The following is a 23,412-nucleotide window of genomic DNA, read 5'->3' as shown; positions in this document are numbered from 1 at the left end:
GCAAATCCATTTGTAGGTTACATTCCATCTTGAAGATACACTTGAAGAAGAAGATGAGACAGAATCTGCCGGGGAAGAGGACGGCAGTGATGACAATGGTGGCACGAAAGAACGAGTGAAATTCATACTAGGATAGGAGTAGGAGTGTATTGCAATTATAAAAGTATCTAAGTTTTGGTGATTGAAATTGCGTCGGTCTAATAATGAAACAACTCGTAAAAAGCATTTTCACTTTAATAGAACGGAATGCTACTAATATAAATGATAATGTGACTAGAAAATATGACTCGTTTGTGACATTTAAGGAAACGTTGACTACGTTTGAGTTTAAGTAGTAAGACTACTTCACAGGTCACTAAACACATATTGTGTGATAATACTTAGATGTTGTTCGAACTAGAGTAATGCATTGCTGTGAGAGTTCCTGTTTCTGAAACAGAAATAGAACTTCTAAACATATCAATTACGCGCACACTTAGTGACTCTTTACTTCATCATCGGTTTATTAGTCTCCATTGCTCAAGTTAATCATTATTTGTGTTTGTGGTGTCTGTAGAGCAGATCGGACATTGTGTCTGCAGACAAAATGGTATTCCCGTATTATTGAAATGATGCAGACATAATGATATTCCCGTATGATTAAAATGATGCAGACATAATGATATTTCCGTATTATTGAAATGAAGCAGACATTATGATATTTACGTATGATTGAAATGATGCAGACATAATGGCATTTCCGTATGATTGAAATGATGCAGACATAATGGTATTTCCATATGATTGAAATGATGCAGACATAATGATATTCTCGTATTATTGAAATGATGCAGACATAATGGTATATCCGTATGAGTGAAATTATGCAGACATAATGGTATTTCCGTATGATTGAAATTATGCAGACATAATGGTATATCCGTATGAGAGAAATTATGCAGACATAATGATATTCCCGTATTATTGAAATACTGCAGACATAATGATATTCCCGTATTATTGAAATACTGCAGACATAATGATATTCCCGTTTTATTGAAATGTTGCAGACATAATGATATTTTCGAATTGTTATTGAGTTTTATATCAGATCCATTTTATGAAAAAAGAGGGAGGGGGGGGAAGCGTTATATTGTTTATCATCATAGGCAAAACAATCCAGTTTGTTCTGAGAATCAGGGATAATTAGAAAAAAACTGCATAGTCTCAAGCTGACTATATAATATATATAATTTGAGACATTATTTGTTGTTCATGCGTTTGGAATCGCTGTGTGTTGCAAATGGTTCCTGGTGAGAACTTAAACAGTTTCAACAGATTGTTTTGAAACTTACTACACATGATCATCATGATGTGTACCTTGTAAAGCATATTTTTTCGTAGGACGCAGCCAAGTTGTTTTAAAACGTACTACATCCACATTTAGGGAGGGATTGTCCTCGAACTTGGTACGCATTGACCATGTCACTGGTGGCAAATCTTTTCCTTGAGCCATGGCATATTTGTCTCAGAGTAACGTGCCAATGGTTTTAAAGTCTAATCTCTGAAGATATTGATTTGTTTTTACAGTTAACAACAGAATGTTGTGAAACTTTGTACACATGCTTATCATGAAGGTTCTAGTGCCGAACATGTCGTCTGCGATTTACATTCTTATAAAATTTACTTTAAAGTCGTATAAAAGCTATGGAGCAATTAGTCCAGGAGTGTGCCGAATTGTGTTGCACATTATCATCAGGGCACCAGAGCGTTGTTTTTAGCGAGTGAAATAGTGTTTGTGATCAACGGCCGAATTACTTCATAGTTAAGTAGCCTCGAAATGTTAATGTTGAATGTGATATTGGAGCAAGCTGCTTCCATACAAGTCAATGAATAAAACATGTGATTCTTAAATACCTTTTTTCTTAATTCATAAGTCATGTTTTACTTTGCACCAATCATTTTTAAACTGTGTGGTTTTGAAAAAATCTAGACAATTATCTATTTATTTATTAAACAAAAAGCAATAAATAAAAACACCACAAAAACTCGTGTTCGTTCTTCTTGAAGTCAAAGTAGAGTCTGAGCTTTAAAGATGCACTGTTACTCCAAAATAAGACTAACCACAATGAATACTATTGTTTTACTATAAAAAAAATAATGAATAAATTAATAAAACAACAACAATGGTTCTTATTCATGAAGGATACCGAGTTTAATTTGAAAGAAATGTGCATAAAACACAGACTGAGTATTTCTACCTTTTGAGACGATAGTAGATATTTTAGCATTCACCAATCACTAATATTTTTGCGTGTTCAGCTATCAAATTGCACGGTTACAATCTTGTTATCAGTAATTAATATTTTCCATAAATGCATTATTTAGTAAGTAGTTGAAGGTTTATCACTCGAAAATTATGATTGTTATACATGTGTATGTATTGATTTTGAATAAGAGTGTCACTTTAACCATTTATATCATACGCAGTGGATATGTCGTCTCTCTCCTCTCTCTTTATGTATTTTCTTGTAATCAAATTTACATAAAGGATATGATTAATGTTATTGGTTTACCATTCACGAACGTTGGCCTTGGCCAACATCGTGTGACCACGTGATAACATCTACAGCTAGGTGGTTAGGGGAAGTAACCGCTGTGTTGAGGTGTGTCTGGTACGTCTGACTTATGTTTCTTTAAAGATGAATAATTATCTTCGTTCTATAACTTTCGCAAACAAACCCGTTAAAACAATTAGTATAAACCCAGGGGCGGATCCAGGATTTTGGCGTTAGAGGGTATGTTACTAAGGGGCGTATCATTTTGACTTGCACCCCGTCCTCCGAACCGAAATATATTCGGTTTGAAGGGTTGGCAATTTAAACAAATTCTAGTTCGAAATGGTGCATTTTGAGCGTATTTTATTATGCACCAGTCATTTGTAACCACAGCTCTCCCAGGTCCGGGGAATAGCGGGGACCTTGACTTTCGGTCCAGCCAAGCCCGGGCAAAGTCTCTGCTCTGCAGGGACGATCTGCTGGTAAAAACCCCGCCAAATGCCCCCGCACCCAAGGGATCCTAGATAAGGCCAATTTCCCGCTATATTTTGCGTGAAGACAAAACCACCGCAGTCACCCGGCACTGCGGGGCCACCTGGAAAGTAAAAACACGGCCCATTTCCCCGGCTATCCCCGGTATACGCTCGGACCTGGGGGGCCGTGGTTACAATTGACTGGTGCATTACTGTTCTCTTCCATATTGAAATAAAAAGTAACTTGAACGTTTGTAGAGAGGTGTGCGCTGGGTGCGCCTTCACCCCTGGCCCCGCTAGAGTAACCCCCGTTGAAAATTGACCATGCGTATTTTTTTCAACATTAAAATTGAGCCTGACAACTTTCTGACAAACAATTTTCACCAGTTATTGAAATTTGATCCATATAAATTTTTGGTCAGTAGTGGGGTTATTCTCAACGGATGATAAATTTGAAAATAAACTACAAAGATCATTGTCCACAGAAAACCTTCACCTAGGTGTCTTCCTAAATACGAATGATTCGCTACTCTGTAAAAATGAGATGGTATGGAATTATGACGGTTTTCAGTTAGATACAATGGTGAAACTCAAAAAAAGATGCCGACCCATACTCAAAGCCTATAAACAAACACCAGTATGCCCAGTCCAACACTAAAAAGAATCTTGTTTAAAGCAATTACAAACGACACAGAGACATCTTAGCAAAGACACATAGCAAAGAAAACGAGGATACAGTGGCAAGTACATTGAGAACAAGATAACACATGGACGTTTTAAACTGAAAAGATTTTTCTTCAGAAAAAGAAAACAACTAAGCAATTCTCAGAATGAGTTCCTTTAGTTCAACATACTCCAAGCAATTTCTCTTGGCATTCATAAGACAGTAGGGAAACGTGCAAACACACTGTATTTATAAATCAGATAAAATGAGGAAAGTATTGTGGAAGGTCCCGAATATAGCGTAGTAATATACATGTTTCTACATTTAGTAACTAACATTTTACTATAGAAATTCTTCCTGCAATTATCGTTTCCAACCGTGAGAATAATTAACATTTCCCAGCAGAAAATGTAAAACAAAACATTTCAACAAAACATTTCCTTGTCTAACTGTTGTTTGACCTTCACTGATTGCAAGCATCCGGTTCGCTTCCAGGTAGAACTCGTTGCTGAAACACAGAAGGTTTCATAAATCATAAATGGTTAAAGTACACACATTTCACTTGCACCAATAGTTCTGTTTAAATCCCTTTAAAGCTTTTTTTGTATAAATGTTTGACTACCAGGTATTCGTCGGCCATCGAACAGGCCAAAAAACGAAATCCCCAACTACCAACTGCATGGTTGGCAGATGGATATTCGCGAATCTGGCAATATTCGAATAACCTTCTGGCGAAAGCACGAAAACAAGCGAAAAATAAAACAGTGTTTGTAACAAAGACACATATGTGTACATGGGCTAAACAAGCGTTTTAATTAATTTCATTTACACTTCTGGGCTAGAAAATGCCTTATAATACAAAACTGTTGGGAAGTTGGATATTCGCGAATAACCAACTGGCAATTTTAGAATATCCAACTGACGAATGTAAAAGAAAAAGTTAAATTAATACATGCATACAATACATTTAGCGTGAGATTCTTTTTCACATTTGTAACTTTTAACCATAAAACACGAAGAATGATGAATCTGGTTGGTGGTTGGATATTCGCGAACTGGAAACGGGAGAGTAGCTTTAATATCAACATCAACATCTAACTGCATGTTCTATGTAGTTGAGTATTCGAATCCCCAACTGGCAACTAGCAGATAGTTGAATATTTGAATAACCAACTACCAACTACTTTACCAACTACCTGCCAACTTTACTGTCACCTGTTTTTAATTGTGTTTTTACCTTAAATGCGTTTCAAACCAGAAGACTGACGTCATTAACAAATGAAGACACGGAAGAACCTTTTCAGGTAATTAAACACTATTTTTCTTGTATTTATTCTTAAGTATTGGGTCTTTGTCTAGAATTGTTTATGCAATAATAGCGACTATGTTTACCTTCATTGGCTAATACCGACTGTATCATTATTTCACTGATGATATCAAAATTGGCGAAAAAAATACAGTTATAGAATAATAAAAAAATAAATATTTTAGTATTAGTGGGGTTCGAACCCACGCCGGTAAAGTCAAGAATTTTTTTAGATATCAGCCAATTAGTCAACACGGCCACCGTGACTTTAATTGATGTATGTATATATTGTCTTCTTAAGGATACATTGATAACATCACGTGATAAGGTCAATCAACAAATCACCCAATACCACAGCCGTAATTAATTTTCAAACGCGTTATTAACGCTAATGAAGTTGTGGTCTTCTTAGAGATATTTATAACACATCTGTCTGTCAGGATGGCTTCTGATCGACCGATGGAAACAATTTCAACAAGGAAATACAAAGTATTTCACTTTACAATAACATCCAATTTATAGCTTCCTTATTTAAATATACATGTACACATGCATATACATTAACGAATCCATAGCAACGCAACGCATGGTGTCTCTTTGTAAGCAAAACAGTTATTATTATTTTGTCTGCGTATTCATAATCAGCTATTTATCTTCTCAGTAAATAAATAATATCAGCTTTTGAATACCAATGTAACTGTATAGTATATTAATTTGTGTTTAAATAGTGCCTATACCAGTTTTTTTAATTATATATGGCGATGCCATTTTAGGATCTCTAAAATCTTGTTTTTTAAGAATGTAAATCGTTGAGTGATCAAAATATAAGATAGATCCACTGCAAGATTGTGCCGCCTTATATACTCGATAGTCGGTTTGGATTTTAGGAATTAGGAATTCTGACCAATCAAAAAGTCTTTAGGAATTTACCAGCCAATGGCTGCGGTGCTTGGAATTCCTAGTCCTAGAAGGCAGTACTTCGGTCGAGTAAACAACAAAAGTATTATGCATAAACATCGAGTTGTTCATACAAATATTAACAAAGGGCAGTAACTGTCGTCATGGAGATATGAATTTCCTTGGTTCATTTGCAAAAGTCATAATCAACATAATTTCATAACCTTGGAATTCAGAGTTAGGAACGCGCGGATGTTACAAAATAGTTCAAATACATATCAGTTCAGAGTAGTGCATCATGTAATGCATCTGTTGAATTACGATATGCTATTAACAAATGACATTGTAAGACACATTAAGAGTTGTAAATAACATTCATGTTCTGAAAATGAACCGATGTATCATGCCGCACTAGCAAGTTTCCAGATCACAAAATGGCGGAAATGACAGTTCGCTGACAACTTTAGGAATTCCTAAAATCGGTAAATACTTCTAATAAACATTATTTCAGAAGATAAACTACTTACATACACTAGCGTTGTATAATATCATTTGTTGATGAACAGGCATACACAATATTTATGAGAATGAAACATGGATTGAGGATGCACTTTTGCAAAGTCAAAATGTCAATGCAGTAATCAACATTACTATCAACACTATCAACATTTGCTAAAGTGAAGGGTTCCAGCTTTTGGTATTTTGTTTAATCACTCCTTATGATTTGCCACACTTTGTTTCGTAATTTAAAAAAGTGCATTTTACAAACCATGAGCGACTCAATTTAAAATTATTTTAAATCCTTGAGCTACGCACTCAGGCAACATCTAGCTTGTGAGTCAATGCGTTTGTCGACGTAGCCCAGTCGACATAAATTTGTAATAAGGGTTCGTTTGTGATTGCCGAATTACCACTGAAACAATTTATAATATCCTAGATATTTTATTGTAACAATTATGTAGACAGTGACTGGTCACTATAAAATCAGAATTACAAGTGCAAAGCTTAACACACTCGACACCTGATGACCAATCACGCGTGACAGATTAGTATTAAAAATGGTAGTGTAAAATAATGATATCAGGACACCTAGGACGGAGTTACAGTTGGACCAAGGTAAGGACAAAGGTAGAAATATAGGAAATAAGAATAGTTGGAATACCATGGATGTCATAATAAAAAGACTCCTGACTAAATGCAAATTTATTATATTTTATTAATACAATCAATACACGTCATGTGACATATTCCCCCTGCTTAATAAAAAGGCTCCTGACTGTTCTGTTATACAGCCTGAAATATATAAAATACTAGTAGTGAAAACATGCAAACTTAAAACAAGTAATAAGCACAAAAAATAAAGCAATATGTGCACGCTGGCTTGGCTACAACTCAATAATATGCACATTACCAGAGGTAAGTGTATATACATCTAGAAGGGTAAGTATTAAACTACACTAGAGTACCTGGGGAACTCAACAACTAGAGCAATGATGTTACCTTTACTACGTACAGATCATACGGTAAGTATGAACCTTTACGTAATATCACTTATAACTACCCAAGTTAGTATAATTATCTACTCATGCAAATCTAAGGGCGGTCAACGGACAAGTACCAAAGGTAAGTATCAACTACAGGTAAGTACTCTACATACCATACTTAATACATCAGGTAAGTAATACAAAAGGTAAGTACCGTGTATCAAAACTTTCCAAACTCATATCTACTTCTAGATATGGGCTTGAAAATCATACGTTTCCACAAATAGCAATGTCAAAGTATAACACATGTCAGCATTAGCAATGCATGATCAAAATAAATAACACGTATTACGCATACATGTTATCATACACACCTCCTGCTAAAATAGTAATATTCATTAAAATCTGTACTCCACTTCTAACACCGCTCAAGTGTCACATCTCACACTTTCCAATCACATGTAGTCATCAAGGTCGGCTTCTTTCGTATCCTCTTCGGTCTTTGTGTGAAACCAATATCCTGTGGATGATTTCTGGCAGGGATAGCATATCTAGGTACGGAATCCACATAGTTGTCGTCACCATCATCCTGTACACCGTCATTATTATCATCTTCCCGTTCATCCGCACAAACTCTGACATCTGATGCCTCATTGTCACCCGCACTAACATCATCTACCAGGGCATCCCTGTCAGTGGCAGACATGAACGGAAGGAGTAAATTACGATGCAGAGTCTTAGACTTCCTATACCGTGCTCCTTCGCGTTTCACCTCATATACAGGTATGTCATCGATGGGCTTGCCGATGACAATATACGGATGTGGCTCCCATCTATCAGCTAACTTCTGTTTCCTCCTGATGGACACGTTGCGTACTAGGACACGACTCCTGGCAGTAACACAGAACTGCGGGCACGGCTATCGTAGATGGCCTTGTTCGTCGACGACATCTTCGCTGCTACCTCCCGAATGTGTGCTCGACGACAAGCTGTCAGTGGGGAGCCCAAGAAAAGCGTCAATAGCGAGCCTGGGTGTCTCCCAAACATCAGAAAGTACGGAGAAAACCCTGTACTGTCATGGTGCGTGGCATTAAAGGCGTGCACCAGACCCGACACGTGAGACTTCCAGTCAAGCTTCTGACACTCTTCAAGGGTCACGAGCATCTCGAGTAGCGTCTGGTTAAACCGCTCGACCATTCCATTACCCATGGGGTGGTAGGGCGTAGTGCGTGTCTTTTCTACACCTGCCAGAGCACAAAACTCCTTGATGAGTGTGGATTCAAAATTCCTTCCCTGGTCACAATGGATTCTTGCGGGAAAACCATAGGGCACGACAAAATTGTCAAACAATATCCTGGCTGTGGTCTTCGCAGTCTGGTTGCGTGTGGGGTAAGCTTGCGCATATCGGCTGAAATGGTCCGTCAATACAAGAACGTTCTCAAGCCTCCCGTGGGCCGCTCCAACGACAAATAGTCGATGCAGATAATGTCCATCGGAGCTGTAGACGTGATTGGGGACATCTCTGCCACAGATGCGCGGGACTTCGGGCGAATGCAACGTCCACAGTTCCTGACAGCATCAGCGACAAAACTGTCTATCCCAGGCCAGTATAATCGCTCCTTGAAGAGTGCAACCTTCCGGTCGCGTCCTTGATGACCAAGGTCATCGTGAAGCGCCTTGAATATCTCGGTACGGAGGTTCTCCGGCAACAATTATCTACTCATGCAAATCTAAGGGCGGTCAACGGACAAGTACCTGGAGGCGTTCTTCTATATGGAGGTTGTATGGAGGCACCTATATGGAGGTTGGACTTCCGATACAGGACACCCTGAAGCACAATGAAGTTGTTCCACTCCCTTAGATATGTCATCTGTCGGTCCATCGGCTTAGCCGGTCGGGTTCCGCGTGATATTTGGTCTGCAGTCTGTGAGAGGGTCGAGTCTTGGGCTTGTGCTTTGTGCCAATCCGTAGAGGATAGACTATGGGCACTGAGTATATCATCCGGAATATCCACGTGATGACTGGGTGGTGTCGAGTCCGGATCGCGTACCGTCTCTGACAGCGGAACTGTCTTTGCTGTCGCAGCATGACTGACGGCGTGAATGACATCGGTCGGAATATTCCTACTAAGGCCATCAGCATCCTGGTTATTCGCTCCCTTTCGGTAAGAGGTCGTAAAATCATAGTTGGAAAGCGAGCAAGCCATCGATGTCCAGTGGCATCCAACTTGGCAGTGGTGTTGACGTACGTGAGCGGATTGTTATCAGTCACAACCTCAAATCTCCCGACATAAAGATAGTCGTGAAACTTTTCAGTGACCGACCACTTTAAGGCAAGGAATTCGAGTTTGTGCGCTGGATAACTGCGCTCGCTCTGCTTCAAACTTCTGCTGGCGTATGCTATGGGCCGCTCCTTCCCATCATGACGCTGGTACAGTACGGCACCAAGACCAAGTGACGAGGCATCAGTATGCACCGAAAACGGCTTGCTGTAATCCGCGTAGGTCAACACTGGAGGGTTTGTAAGCTGTACCTTCAACACCTCAAATGCCTTTTGCTGTGGTTCTGACCATTGGAATGGTACCTTCTTGATCTTTCACGGGGTCTTAGAACCCGTCTTCCTGTTGGTCGGTTGACCAATCAAAAGATCATTAAGGGGCCGTGCTATGGTCGAAAATCCACGAATAAAACGCCTGTAATAGCCGACGAAACCACGGAATTGCCGGACTTCCTTTGTGGACTTAGGCGTGGGCCAGTTATTGACGTATTCTTCGGATCAGCCTTGATCCCCTCAGCTGATACAACGTGACCGATGTACGTAGTCTCTTCTGTGAAGAACTCGCACTTGCTGGGCTTGATCTTCAGATTATTTTCGGCAAGGCGTTGGAATACGGCATCGAGTCTATCAAGGTGGCTATCAATGTCCTGACTGAAGATGATGATATTGTCAAGATAGATAAGGCAGTCTTTCAAGTTGATGTCCCCATGCAGCGTTCCATAAGGCGTTGGAACGTCGCTGGCGCGTTATACAGACCGAAAGGCATACGGTTCGCCTAATACAATCCTAGACTCCAGACTTGAAAAGCTGTCTTCTCTTTATCATCTTCTACAAGTTCCACTTGCCAGTAACCTGACTTGAGGTCAAGTTTAGAAAAATACTTCGCTCCCGACAACATATGTAGCGTGTCTTCGACGCGTGGAAGTGCGTACGCATTCTTCTTGGTGCGGGAGTTGAGTTTCCGGAAGTCGATGCAAAATCGGATGGTGCCATCCTTCTTCCGAACGATCACGACGTTGGACGAAAAGGGGCTGCTAGATTCTCTGATCGCACCCATATCCAACATGTCTTTTAGGTGTTGTTTGACTTCCTGGAATAGTGAAGACGGTACACTTCTACACGCCTCTTTGAATGGTTCTGGATTTGTCAGCTCTATTCGATGTTTCACTGCTGATGTGTTTCCTAGATCGATAGAAGTTTTGGGAAATATCGAATAGAGCTGACAAATCTAAGTTAGCCTTTTCAATTAAGTTTTTATATAAAGTAATAAGATATGCTAAGCATTTTATTTTATACTGGATCATTTACATTTTTCACATCATTCAGTTATCGAAAGTCCACGGTTAGAGCACCTGCCTGTACTCATGATCAGTTCACAAAGCTGAAGTAGCTTGTCCCTAGAAACTGCTTTATTTTCATTTTCAATCGTTAGTTATTTGAACTATAACTAAACTCAGGGGATACACTTTCTGGTTATCAGTTCTCTCACCATGCTTGGAACCAAACTACCTGGGAAGATAAACATCTGTGGGGATTAAGTGAATGATGTTGCGATTTTTATCTCCCCTGCACTGCATAGAATTGTTGTATTTGGTGTTAGGAGCATAGCTCACATACAGAATGTTTGCCATGTTATAGTTCACCTGATTGTTTTTACGTGCATCAGTGCACTGCCAGACACGGTCAATGTTTAACGTCCCTCCCCGAAGTCGATAAGTATGCTTTAGTGTCGATGGGATGAACCGAACCTGCGACTCCTCGGTTAAACATCAGCTTTGTTATTGTGTGTTAAAGGGCTATGACCTCAAGTACATCAACATTTACCAGTTATGGTCTTCAAAGATAGAGAGAGACATAGATGGGGAAGCAAAATGAAAGTCACTTACAACTAATCTTTGCTGAAAAATGGTTTAAGTAACATGTACAATAATGCCAGGAGCAGTGCCCCCCCCCCCCAGCTGGCCTGCAAGTTATGTTTTGGGGCACATCTTTATTGATGTAACTGTACAAATAAGTTGGTTTGTCACAATTTAAAGTTTATATACTAATTTCAGCAAATATACAATTGAACCTGATTCTCGTGTTCCGTCATTTATGGTATGCCAATTTCAAAGTATAATTTAGTATACGACACGAAAAAGTCTCATGAAAATGACATCGGGGCCCGAACATTCGATAATGATAAATCGGCGCCCAATTTTACACAGACAGCTGATCAAAAGTACAAATACAAATATGGCTGCAGTTATACGTGTAAGTTTACTGTTTTCAGAATATATCCTATACCAGGTATATAAGTTGTTTTAAACTGTTAACATGTGCACATTATATGTTCGTCATTGCTTTAAATAATGTCATTGTGTGTCAACAAGATATGTGTGTGCATTTAACATGTTAAAATTCAAAACGTTGCCGCCTTGAAACTTTCCAATTCGGCTCTTATTAACGTCCAGTTCTCGGAATCATGCAAGATAATCATGTAAATTAATACAGAATAATTTATTTGAAACCCTTTTTGGAATTTGTTGTCAAGTTGTTTTTACTTCAATTAACATAAATGACAATGACATCCGAAGTACAGTGACGTTGAGTGCAATCAACATACTTAAGTTACTGTAGGTTGTTATGTTATAAAGAACGACTGCATGTGTTCTAACTATTTATTATTGATACATATGATATTGGTAAGGATGGTACAGCTCTGACTGCTAGAGATAAACTGACCGCCTGTGTTGGCTGGCTGGCCTTATCATACAAGGTGAACTATAAATAGCGGGAGGAATTAATTCATTGCCGTATAATGTTACATAGGTTTATACAGTATTTATTCTATGTCAAAAATGTGTGTCTCAAGTGGCCGAATGGTAAACGACTTTGCCTTCATATCCGTCGACCCCGTTTCGATTGCCCAAACCGGCATGATATTTTTTTTCAAAGGTTTATCTTATATCAGTTAATGCTTTCTTTTTAATTTAATTGATCTGCCAAACATCATTGACAGCGACGGTAAACGTGAATTCCATGTCATTATATGATTAAATGAATGCATTCAAAAAAACGTTTATATGATTATAGTTAGTTGAGGACCCCCCCCCCCCCCATTTAGAAAGTCCTGGACCCGCCACTTTGGAGTGTTATTTTTGTCAAATGTAAGCATGAAAATGCTTCTGAGCACGATATGTTCACTGGTGCAGCATATCCTACGGTCCGCAGCGACCACATGAGTCTCAATAACACGATAATGTATCTGCGGGGATTCGCTAATGCAGTAAAAGGAGTTTTGTATATATTTTGAACTACTTATAGTTATAATGAATGCATTCGTAGTGAATAGGTAGTATTTCTCATATTATAATTCAAAATTTTACAGGGTTGTGAATCCTTCGTATTTAAAGCAAATTCGTGTTCTGTTTGTACGCTAGAATTGTTATTTTGACCTCGCTGGTTATATCTCCCTCATGTTAATGATACATTGGTACATTGGTAGGAGGTGCGGTCGAGCTCGGGCTCGGCATGGCATGCAAATAAGATAACGGAGGTCGTTGGTTCTTTCCAGAGTCACCTAGGTGTATTTCTTCTACGGACAGTCGATCTCTGACGTTCATTTAATTTTTATTTACCGTTGAAAAATAACACCAATACTAATAACATTTTAACGGTAATCAGTTTTCAAAGTTTGTTTTGATCAAAATTTAATTTTGAAATGTTGCCATAAAATTTGTCAACGTTTCAACTAGATAAAAATAATGACTATCAAGGTGATAGTTCACTTTCGTTTTGCTTGGTATCACAGTACTCATTATAAAGACATGTTTTACTAAATAAAAAGTTTGATTTGCTTTTTTGCATTATAATATGGCTTTGGTGCAAATCTGAAATATGTTTTACAACACGAGCAAATTTGGCATCTTTTAATCAATCAAGCAGTTCTGATTTAAGCGATATTAAATGTCAAAGATTCTTCTTCATCTTTATTATCCACTTCCGGTGCGCAGACACCCTTGTGTAGGCGGAGAATCCGTTAGCGCAGTTGGTGGAGCCAAACGAGACCACGCCCACCTGGTAGGGCACGCCCCGCATCATGCACGTCAGAGGGCCCCCAGAGTCTCCCTGAAACAATTACATGATTGTTCATAATCAGTTAATCAGTTGAAATTAAAGTTATCTTATTGGCAACCATTGGAAAATTTGGGTAATTTTGTGTAAATAAATATATATATGCTTATTTATCTGATCAACTCATCGTCTTAGGAACCAGGCAAAGCAAATTGAATGTATGCCATTAATGTCCTCTGACAGGCTGGCGTTTGTTTAATCAGTATTTATATTGCAAGTAATATGAAAAATGATTTTTGAATAAGCCGATATATTGCTCATATCTGATAAAATGCCATGCATTTTCAAATAAATAGATAAAAATGATGAACCTTCGATTACTTATGCCCATGTACGCTGACAACACTATATACACTTAGCAGATAATGAACGTGATTTTCAACAAAGTCTTAATTGTTTTCAAGATTACTGTATGAAATGAAAATTAAATATTAACCTCTCAAAAACTAAATAATTAATGTTCGGTGCCAGAAATCCGAAGAATTTTAAATTTTAGCATTGATGACCAAGAAATAGAGATAGTTAAGGAATACATATATGTAGCTGTATATTTCTCGTCTACTGGTAGCCTTTTGTACTGCCGTAAATATTAAATAAATCAGGCAATTATTTCAAAGAAAGGTGTGCCTAAGTTCTTATAATTGATTACGTAGACTTGCCTTTGGTCATACAACTGAAGCTTTTTGATGCTTCCATTATTACTATTCTAACGTACGGATGTGAAGTCTGGGGCTTCGAAAACCTTGATCTGTTGGAGTAACTTCATTGTATTTTTGCACCGGATTACGTTCTCTAAGAAAGAATACACCACGATACATGCTCTACTGCGAACTTGGTAAATACCCTTAAATATATTGGTTAAAATCGGAATGATAATGCACCAGTCATTTGTAACCACGACCCCCAGGTCCGGGGAATAGCGGGGACTTTGACTTTCGGTCCAGCCAAGCCCGGGCAGGGACAATCTGCTGGTAAAACCCCCGCCAAATGCCCCCGCACCCAAGGGACCCTAGATAAGGCCAATTTCCCGCTATATTTTGCGTGAAGACAAAACCACCACAGTCACCCGGCACTGCGGGGCCACCTGGAAAGTAAAAACACGGCCCATTTCCCCGGCTATCCCCGGTATACCCCGGACCTGGAGGGGGGGGGGGGCGTGGTTACAATTGACTGGTGCATAAGTTACTTGAGAAAACTCGTTTCATCCCATGACTCGAAAATAAGTTTGTTGACCTATAACAACATGGAGGGGCTGGTCATGAAAAGTTCGATCTAGGATTTCATATCCGAGTAGCTCTTCCGACCTGTATTCTCCTGACAAAGGAGGGACTAACAATGACAAGTTATATTTAGGATTCCTTTGCTGGGTAGGTCTTCCGAGCTGTGTTGCTCCTGAATAAGGAGGGGCTAGTAGAAGTCATACATTCAAGCATCCGTGATAAAATCAACTTGAAATGGCCATATGTGTGTCCATATTACATGCATCGTACTTTTCAAAGTTTCCACTGTTATTGAATTGACGTGAACGGTGAACATCAGTTCGAACACGAAAAAAGAAAAGGTCAACATACATATAAATATCCGTAGCTGCGTAATGAGTTATCCAGTCTTTGAAAATGTGATTTGCACTAATGATTAAACTTGAACGAGATGTTGATTAGACACCATGGAAATAAAAGCACAACTTAAAGGCGAATGTTCGGTACACCTTCTCCATGGTGCTCTAACTGAAATCTCTTCAGTAATAAAACAGTTATTGGTTTTAACAGACGTACATGCAATGCGATTACTTTATACCTCCCTCAGAACCTGTATACTGCCAGGTAGTTGCAAGCTTTGGTCACAATCTCACATAATTTAATTAAAATAGTTATGATAAATATCAATTAAATCGACCAGCATTGTGCAGTTGATACTGCGTTGAATCATTTGGACACTATTATTCTATATACAAAGAGTATTTTTAATTTATGACTACATTACGGTATAAAGGTTGCCCAAAGTAATTGTTTTCATCGTAATCATAGATGCCAAGTAAATACCTTTAAGGATTAAGATTTGTAGATATCGGCGGTTCCATATTTCAATAAGCTGCCATTGGTCTTAGGACTGTCAACATTTACGTTATAGATTTGAAAACCAGTCCTTTCTGGACTTCCCCATATAAATCTAGGATAATTGTAGGAGTTTTTTGACAAAATAGTAAGAAAAACTAGGAGTTATAAATAAAAAATGTTTGGTGTAAGGAACATTTACATCGCCTTTAGAACACTTTGTTACATTTATTTTTATCCTACCAGCACATTCATCGCCTTGGACTTTTGAAAGTTTGATGTGATTAAGCACTGTTGCTCAAATCGTTAAAGCCAACACGCTTTTTCAGACTAAAGCATATCTTTATGATTTGTGAACTAATAAAGGATGAAAAAAACAATATTGTGCAAAACATTTAGAAGGTAGGAGGCCGTCTGACGATGGGAAAAAGGAGGTGAAAAGAATGCTGAAACGTCCAGATGCCTTACCCTGCAAGCATTCTGATTCTCCTGAATGGAGCAAACAAAGCCGTCGCTCCATCTTCCACTAAACGCCCTGGTACACTTGCTACTGGGGGCCAACTTCACGGCCAGCTCTTGCTGGATACTAGGTAAAATGTCGGGATCTGTGGATATTTATTGTACAGCGTTATCTAAACGAGATAATAGCACAAAGTGAACCTAAAACATTCAGGAATGGATCGCTTCATATGTTAATAATAAATTTCCAAATAGGTCGTGTTAAATGATGGGAGAAAACTGAAAAATAACCTGTATATCAGTGTAGCACTTATTACAAAATATAATTTATAATATTATAAAAAAATGGTCATTAAATCTGGCAACAACTGAATACTAATCTTTTTAAGCAAATACATAGATAATATTAATTACGCGTTTCAGTCATCATAATCGAAACCTACGGTAAGCAAAAGTGGATGGCAAGCATTTCCTTAACGTCTTACAGTCCGCTTTCTAGATGCAAAACTTCCTGAGAATTGGGTTGAGGTTTCAGGTTGAAGCGGAACCTGGGTCTAGTGAGAGTCCGTCTTTGATACGAGTGTTTATGATTTTTTTTAAGAGTGTCTGTTAACGTTTTGCTTTAAGACCAATAATCCATTGAAGAGACCGAATATAAAGTGAAGAGCAAAAAGAACAAGGTAATTATAATTTTCAATGCAACACAAACTGGTATACATCAATATTATTGGAAATTCGTTTTTGGTGATAGTGCTTTCAGACGGATACATAAAGGGAATATAAACCTTGGTCTGTGAGTCCCCAGCCCGTGAGCCAACAGTCGTCTACCGCTTGAATTCGTCTCTCGCGTCGCTTTGCTGTAAACGCACGATTGTAAAATGCAAACGATTCCAAAAATAGTGTGTATGAAATGACGACTGGTGATGCAACTGTCAGTTGTAACCTCGCCCCATCCCCCAGGTCCGAGGAATAGCGGGGACTTTGACTTTCGGTCCAGCCAAGCCCGGATAAAATCCCCACCCTGCGCGGACGAACTGCCCGCCAAACGCCCCCCGCAACCAGGGACTCTAGGTAAGGCCCATTCCTAGCTATTTTGGTGCACAGATTAAACCACTGCATTCACCCGGCACTGCGGGGACACCTGGAAGGTAAATTCACGGCCCATTTCCCCGGCTATCCCCGGTATACCCCGGACCTGGGGGGTCGTGGTTACAATTGACTGGTGCATGACAGATGTTTATAACACCACAAAACAATTCTTACCTTCCCACTCATACAGACATTCATTATTAAAGTAATTTGTACATACTGAATATAATAGTAACTTAAAATTCATGACATCATTGTAGTATTGTGCTCATGTTAAACGGTTTATAGATATACAGGTTGCGAAATTACTCATACTCGACAATTAAATTAAATTCTATAGATTTAGTTGTTCAATCTGTGATATGGATATATAAAAAAAATACTAAAGCCGTTTCGCCATGCATGTATGTATAAGTCATTGACTTGATCACGGGTCATGTTGGCCTATTTCAAATACTAGTATACATTGTGTGATAAATTTCTTTGAATAAACATACTTCTATATGATACAATACTGTTAACCAAAAGTTGATAGTGTTGCTTAAAACGTACTCATCTGACTTTCGAGCAGACGCTCTTAAATGAATGAGAAAGAAACAATGGAAATACACTTACATGTTATCGTGACAGGTCGTCCCACGTGTTTATTAAAAGTCAACGATGTACGCAACTTCAAAACAGCAATATCTGCACTGAGATAATCATCATCTGTGTACCCAGGATGCTGGAAACAATATTTTAACTGAGATAAGGATTATCTGTGTATTGTGTTGTAAAATAATCTGCACTGAGATAATCATTTTCTGTGTACCAAGGGTGTTGGAAATAACATATGAATTAAGACCATGAAAATCTGTGTACCAAGCGTGCTGAAAACCATATTTGAACTGAGATAAATAATCATTTTGTGTGTAACCAGGGAGTTGGAAAAACGAGAGAGCTCTGCCACAGGGTGACGAATATCCCCGAATGCTGCCTGATCACAGGAATGGCCTACTATTTATTTGGAAAAAGGTCATAACTCCGCGGTTATCGTACACTTCATTCCACTTATCATGCTTGACCAGTACGTTGTATAATTGAAATCCATTTAGTAACTTAGAAGTTATTCTGCTGACAAGAAAAAGTATCAAAGGACAATAACTCTGTCATTAGCTGAAATAGAGTTATGGTTTTTCTTGTGCACTAGAATTCCTTTCATTGTGCTTAACCATTGTATGAAGTATAATTAAGTTACATTCAGTATTTTTCAAGTTATGCTCCAGACAAAAAAGTGTCAATGGCAATAACTCTGTCATTAGCTGAAAAAAGAAATGGTTCTTCTATTTTGTTTTCAAGTTATGCTCTAGACAAGAAAAGAAACAAAGGGTAATAACTCTATAGTCAACTAAAATAGAGTTATGGTTCTTCTACACTGCACTTCCTCTCATTTCGCTTAACCATTGTATGAAATTTAATTAAATAGCATCTATAAGTTGTCAAGTAATGCTCCGGAGAAGGAAAGGTAACACAGGGCAGTAACTCTGAAATTAGCTAAAATAGAACTAATTCTATACAGTAGTTTTCAAGTGAAGGTCCGGACAAGGAAAAAGGACAATAACTCTATTATAAGCTGCAATATATTTATAGTTTTTGTACACTTCACTTCCTCTAATTGTGTTTTACCATTGTATGAAGTATAATTAAATTCCATCCTGTAGTTTTTAAATTAAGCTTCTGATAAGGAAAAACGACAAAGAGAAGTAACTCTATAATGAGATAAAAAAGAGCTATTGTTCTTGTACACTGCACTTCCTCTCATTGCGGGCCGCTGCAATCTTTTTATTTTTATTTGTTATTTGTTCATTAACTTGTATAGTCCATTAAGCCTCAAAGGCGTGTTGTCACATTTCGCACAAAGCCCCTCGGGGTGTTGAATTGTTGTATGGTCATTACATTTCATGGTCCAGTGCATATAGATGACCAATTACTGCCTCATTCAGAATTTAATGACCAATTTCTTAGCTGACCAATGTATGCTGTATTGATAAGTTACTGACCAATTCCTCAGCTGACCAATGTAACATATATGAAAACTTGACTCTGATGCATTGTAAAGTTAGTGTCAATTTACATAGTGATTTAACTAATATGTTATTGAAACTTATTTTCAATATAAGTAACTAAATGTCTCAAGAATTGTAACTGAATATAGAAATGGGTACCAAAAAAAAAGTTTTGTTACAGCTGTGCTTGTGTAAGAACTGTAACTTTGGTTTGCCTTATTTATGTCTTTTCCCGAGTAAGCAAGAGACATATTGATTTAGTGTTGTCTGTCTGTCACAGAACTTTGTCCCCTGTAAAACTTATAGTTGTACTGAAACCTGGAAGAAGTGTTTAATATAAACTGTAGTTGTGCATATACTAATGTTTTACCAAACTAGTTCTCTTTTAATTTCTTCATAGCCTTATCTCGACATCCAACTTCAAAATATTTACATGGTAGATATGTTTGTGGGCCCGCTGTGATACTTTGTATCACAGTTTTTCTTGTTATCGTCTATTATCGAATGAAGTTTAATTAAATTCCATCAAGTTGTTTTCAAGTTATCCTCCGGACAAAGAAAATTGCAACGAGTCGACCGACCAGCATTTTCCGATGATTGCAACATCTTGATCGCGAAACATCGCGTAATAGTATAGATTGAAATTGTTTATCTTATTCAATTGTTTTTATTGTGTCAGCAGGCAACGGAACTCTTAATTTAACATGTTGAAAAGAGTTCATTTATGATTTGTTAATTGTTTCATTGTCATATGCGTTTTAAGTTTTACGTTAAAAACGTGATTAAACTTATCAACTATGACGTGATTAAAATTTCCCCGCGTTTTTATGACGCCACAAACTGTTTCCGGTTACGGTCAGTTCGTCCTATTTACAGAATGAGTAAGAAATACTTACTGTAAGGTTTTCTTAAACGAAATTAAGTAGTTTTAACAATCCTTGAAAACATAATGAACTGTAGGTTTAAATATAAGTCATAAATTGCGTGATTGATGTCATTATCGGGGATATGAAAGCAGTTGGGATGTTAAAGATCGCGTGTAGTCCTTCGGAATCCACAAACTTTAACCAGCCCAACTGCATTCATACCAGAACAAAGTAATCAGTAACGCAATTCCTTCGAATGTTAAACCATCTGCCGAAGTGGACAAACCTTGGCTAAAGCCCTGATTTTTGCCGTCTGTTCTGAACCATCATATTGGTCATAGCGGTAGTCTCCTGCAACCACCTGGTAATCCGTACCAATGCTGTAAGCACAATATAAATGACGGCAGTGAAAGAGTCGTAAGGCTGTAGGCGCGATGAACACGATTGTATTGGAGGATAAGTTATTATAATTTATACAGTGAGTTGTACTTCAACGACTGCTTAAAAATTCCGACAGCTTGACTGGCATCGCCTCTAAGAGATAGTCAAAATACTTCACAACTACATGTAGTACGTATATGAGGCAAGAAAAACAGCATCTCACCTTAATCCATAGGGAAAGCAGTGCGCAGCGGTAAGAACCGTGTCTGCGTCTAAAAGCGATCCGCCACAGAAGAACCGACCGTTGGCTGTTAGGTAAACTTGAAAAGGATATTTCCCTCTTCGTGCGTCAGTGCCACCAACTATGTGATTTGACATAGTATCTGGTTCCAAAACTGCTTCAGTGGATGCCAGAAGCTGGTCTCTGGCGGTTACGAATGTTACTACAATAAATACGAAGTCTCAAGTATATTGGATCAACTAAATTATCAACCCCTTATTAATTTGTATAAAAACGTCTGTACCTTGATGGAGAAGGTTTTCATTCTTTTCATTCACACATTAACACCAACAAGAAGGCGTAGCTTAACCGTGCATTAACTATCGTGTGAATAAACTTTCCAGTTATACAGCACATTGGTTAATGAATATGCCTCAGACAGTATGGTGTAACACATTTACTTCACGTACCACACCCAAGATTGACACGATAATTACTCGGGTTGTGGGTGCATTAAATATAACAAAATTTATCAAAGATTATTGAATGCAAACTATGTGTCTAGGGTTTATGGTTGAAACGTAATGACACATGACAAAACATAGAAAATTGCAAAAATGATTTTCTTGTCGTTAAAGGATCTGACATTATTCCCGTTGTACGCAGTGTCTATGATGACTTGAATAACCAGAAATAATATACATGTCATTGACGAGCATTGAAGTATCTATAATTCAGGCAGTGTGTATAAAATAATACAAAAACCTTACTTAAAGACAAATGATTCTTACTTATAAACAGCAACAAATGGATATGATATTTAAAGAGATACACAACTGAATATGATACTTACATAGAAACAGCAACAATATAACATGGTGCATACACATTTTAGTATTTGTCATCATTGTATGAATACGCAAACTTCGAAACTTTATTTTCCACCCTTACATTATAACTCCGGACGTAAATTAGGGAAATGTTGAATCTAAACCATTTTAAAAGCAATTTACTGCATAATTTAAAATATGTTCATGTTTGCCTCGTTCGTAAATGTAGGGAAAACTTCACACGCCAAAGGCCACACCGCGTAATTAGAATTATTGCTTTTTTATAATTTGAAGTAAAATCGATGTGTTTATCATTTTGATCTTATCATTTTTCCTAATGGAAATAAAATAAAAAAAACAACAACTAATATTCGGCAGGGTAACATTTTTTTTATCCCGTTAAAACCACCACTGAAAGGTGGGAAAGGCCAAAAATCAAAATGTTTTATTAAGTTTTGAGGAACAATTGTTTTCAAAACATATATTAATTACACCATTTTAGAATTATAAGATGAACTAATTTAACGAAGAACTTTTATCATATTTGGGTTAATAAGCATTTACGGTTGTTGTTTATCAGAAAAAAATATGCTGCAACTTAAGTATGTTTAAATATGTAAAATTGTCTCAAACAGCCCAATTAGTGACTTGTGGTTTCTTGAATATAAGAGATACGTTAAGATATTCAATAAAATAGTAAAAATTGGAGACTTCCCGCTTAGAATAAAAGGAAATCTCTTTCAAGCAATCACCACTGACGGACAAACTATGGTGTTTATGTATTAGTCTCCCCATATATAGTTTATAGAGCCTTTTGCAAAACAATCAAAGGGTGTTTTAGCCGAATATGATAAAACCTTCTTTCGCAAGATTTGCTCGAGGTATACACATACACGTGTTGTAACGGATGTATGTATTATGCTTGCTTAAAACTAAATCTTAAATAAAGTGCTGAAAGCACTGATGGACTAGGGCTTCATTTAGGGGAATGTTGATAACCATGTTCTAAGCATTAAACAAATCGTTTCACATCACAAGGGGTCACTGTTTAATGGGCTAGCTTAAACGTTAGACTAAAACTGCTTGCAAGCTGCACAGGAAATTTTAAAAGTGTGGGTAAAGGGAAGAGGGGGGGGGCTAAAGTGTTTAATCAAATAAAGTCATAGTTCTTTTGAAAATCTCAATGTCGTTAAATCAGACCTAAACAAATTAATTACGTGGTTGGCGTATGTTAACCAAAGTACACATACTTCTTTAATTTGATTAAGTCATTTTATATCAAAGGTCTGTTATTTGCAGTTTCAGAGAAGATTTTCAATGATGTAATTGTATCCTATATAGAAAACCTGTCACCTCTTTTTCAGGGGAACTTTAAACCACAGGGCCATACTTTGGATAATATTTGTAAAAGACATCAATAAATGCAACAGTTGGCCATTCGTGCATTGTCCTCTGTCTCTGTCCTGATAGCTCACTATCTCAGTAGTTGCAAATGGTTGTATGTTCATGATTCTCCTGGTCATACAGAAAGATGTTGAATGTAGAATCAAGAAGCTTTCATTTCAGGCACTCCGAATTGAATAGAACTGTAACATTTGGAGTGCCTAGAATTTGTAGGATTCCTAGGCAACATGTATCAGGTGTTGCAGTACATTTACTTTACTACAAATACGTTTACCCGTCCTTGTAAATCTAAAAAAGCTTTCATTTCGCA

At 37.7% G+C, this 23,412-nt stretch overlaps 2 protein-coding genes across 2 annotated transcripts in view; one reads left to right on the top strand and one right to left on the bottom strand.

Annotated features, from left to right (window-relative positions):
* The window catches only part of LOC128220548 (probable Na(+)/H(+) antiporter nhx-9), a 37,580-nt gene extending 36,506 nt beyond the window's left edge, over nt 1-1,074 (top strand). The window contains exon 24 of the mRNA XM_052928985.1: nt 17-1,074. Within this exon, the coding sequence (XP_052784945.1) occupies nt 17-136 (120 nt within the window). The 3' untranslated portion in view covers nt 137-1,074. The remainder of the gene's footprint in view (nt 1-16) is intronic.
* Nucleotides 1,075-13,589: 12,515 nt separating this feature from the next.
* On the bottom strand, nt 13,590-21,026 carry LOC128219275 (serine protease 27-like). Its single transcript, XM_052927087.1, has 6 exons — nt 20,872-21,026; nt 20,554-20,647; nt 17,972-18,080; nt 17,053-17,124; nt 16,277-16,413; nt 13,590-13,748 (listed from the first exon to the last, which is right to left on the bottom strand). Exons 1-6 carry the CDS (start codon nt 21,024-21,026, stop codon nt 13,590-13,592), a joined length of 726 nt encoding a protein of 241 aa, XP_052783047.1.
* Nucleotides 21,027-23,412: the final 2,386 nt, after the last annotated feature.

The sequence above is a fragment of the Mya arenaria genome, chromosome 15 (genome assembly GCF_026914265.1).
Source record: "Mya arenaria isolate MELC-2E11 chromosome 15, ASM2691426v1".
In the NCBI taxonomy this organism is placed as follows: Eukaryota; Metazoa; Mollusca; class Bivalvia; order Myida; family Myidae; genus Mya; species Mya arenaria.
This window is presented reverse-complemented; position numbering and strand designations above follow the sequence as displayed.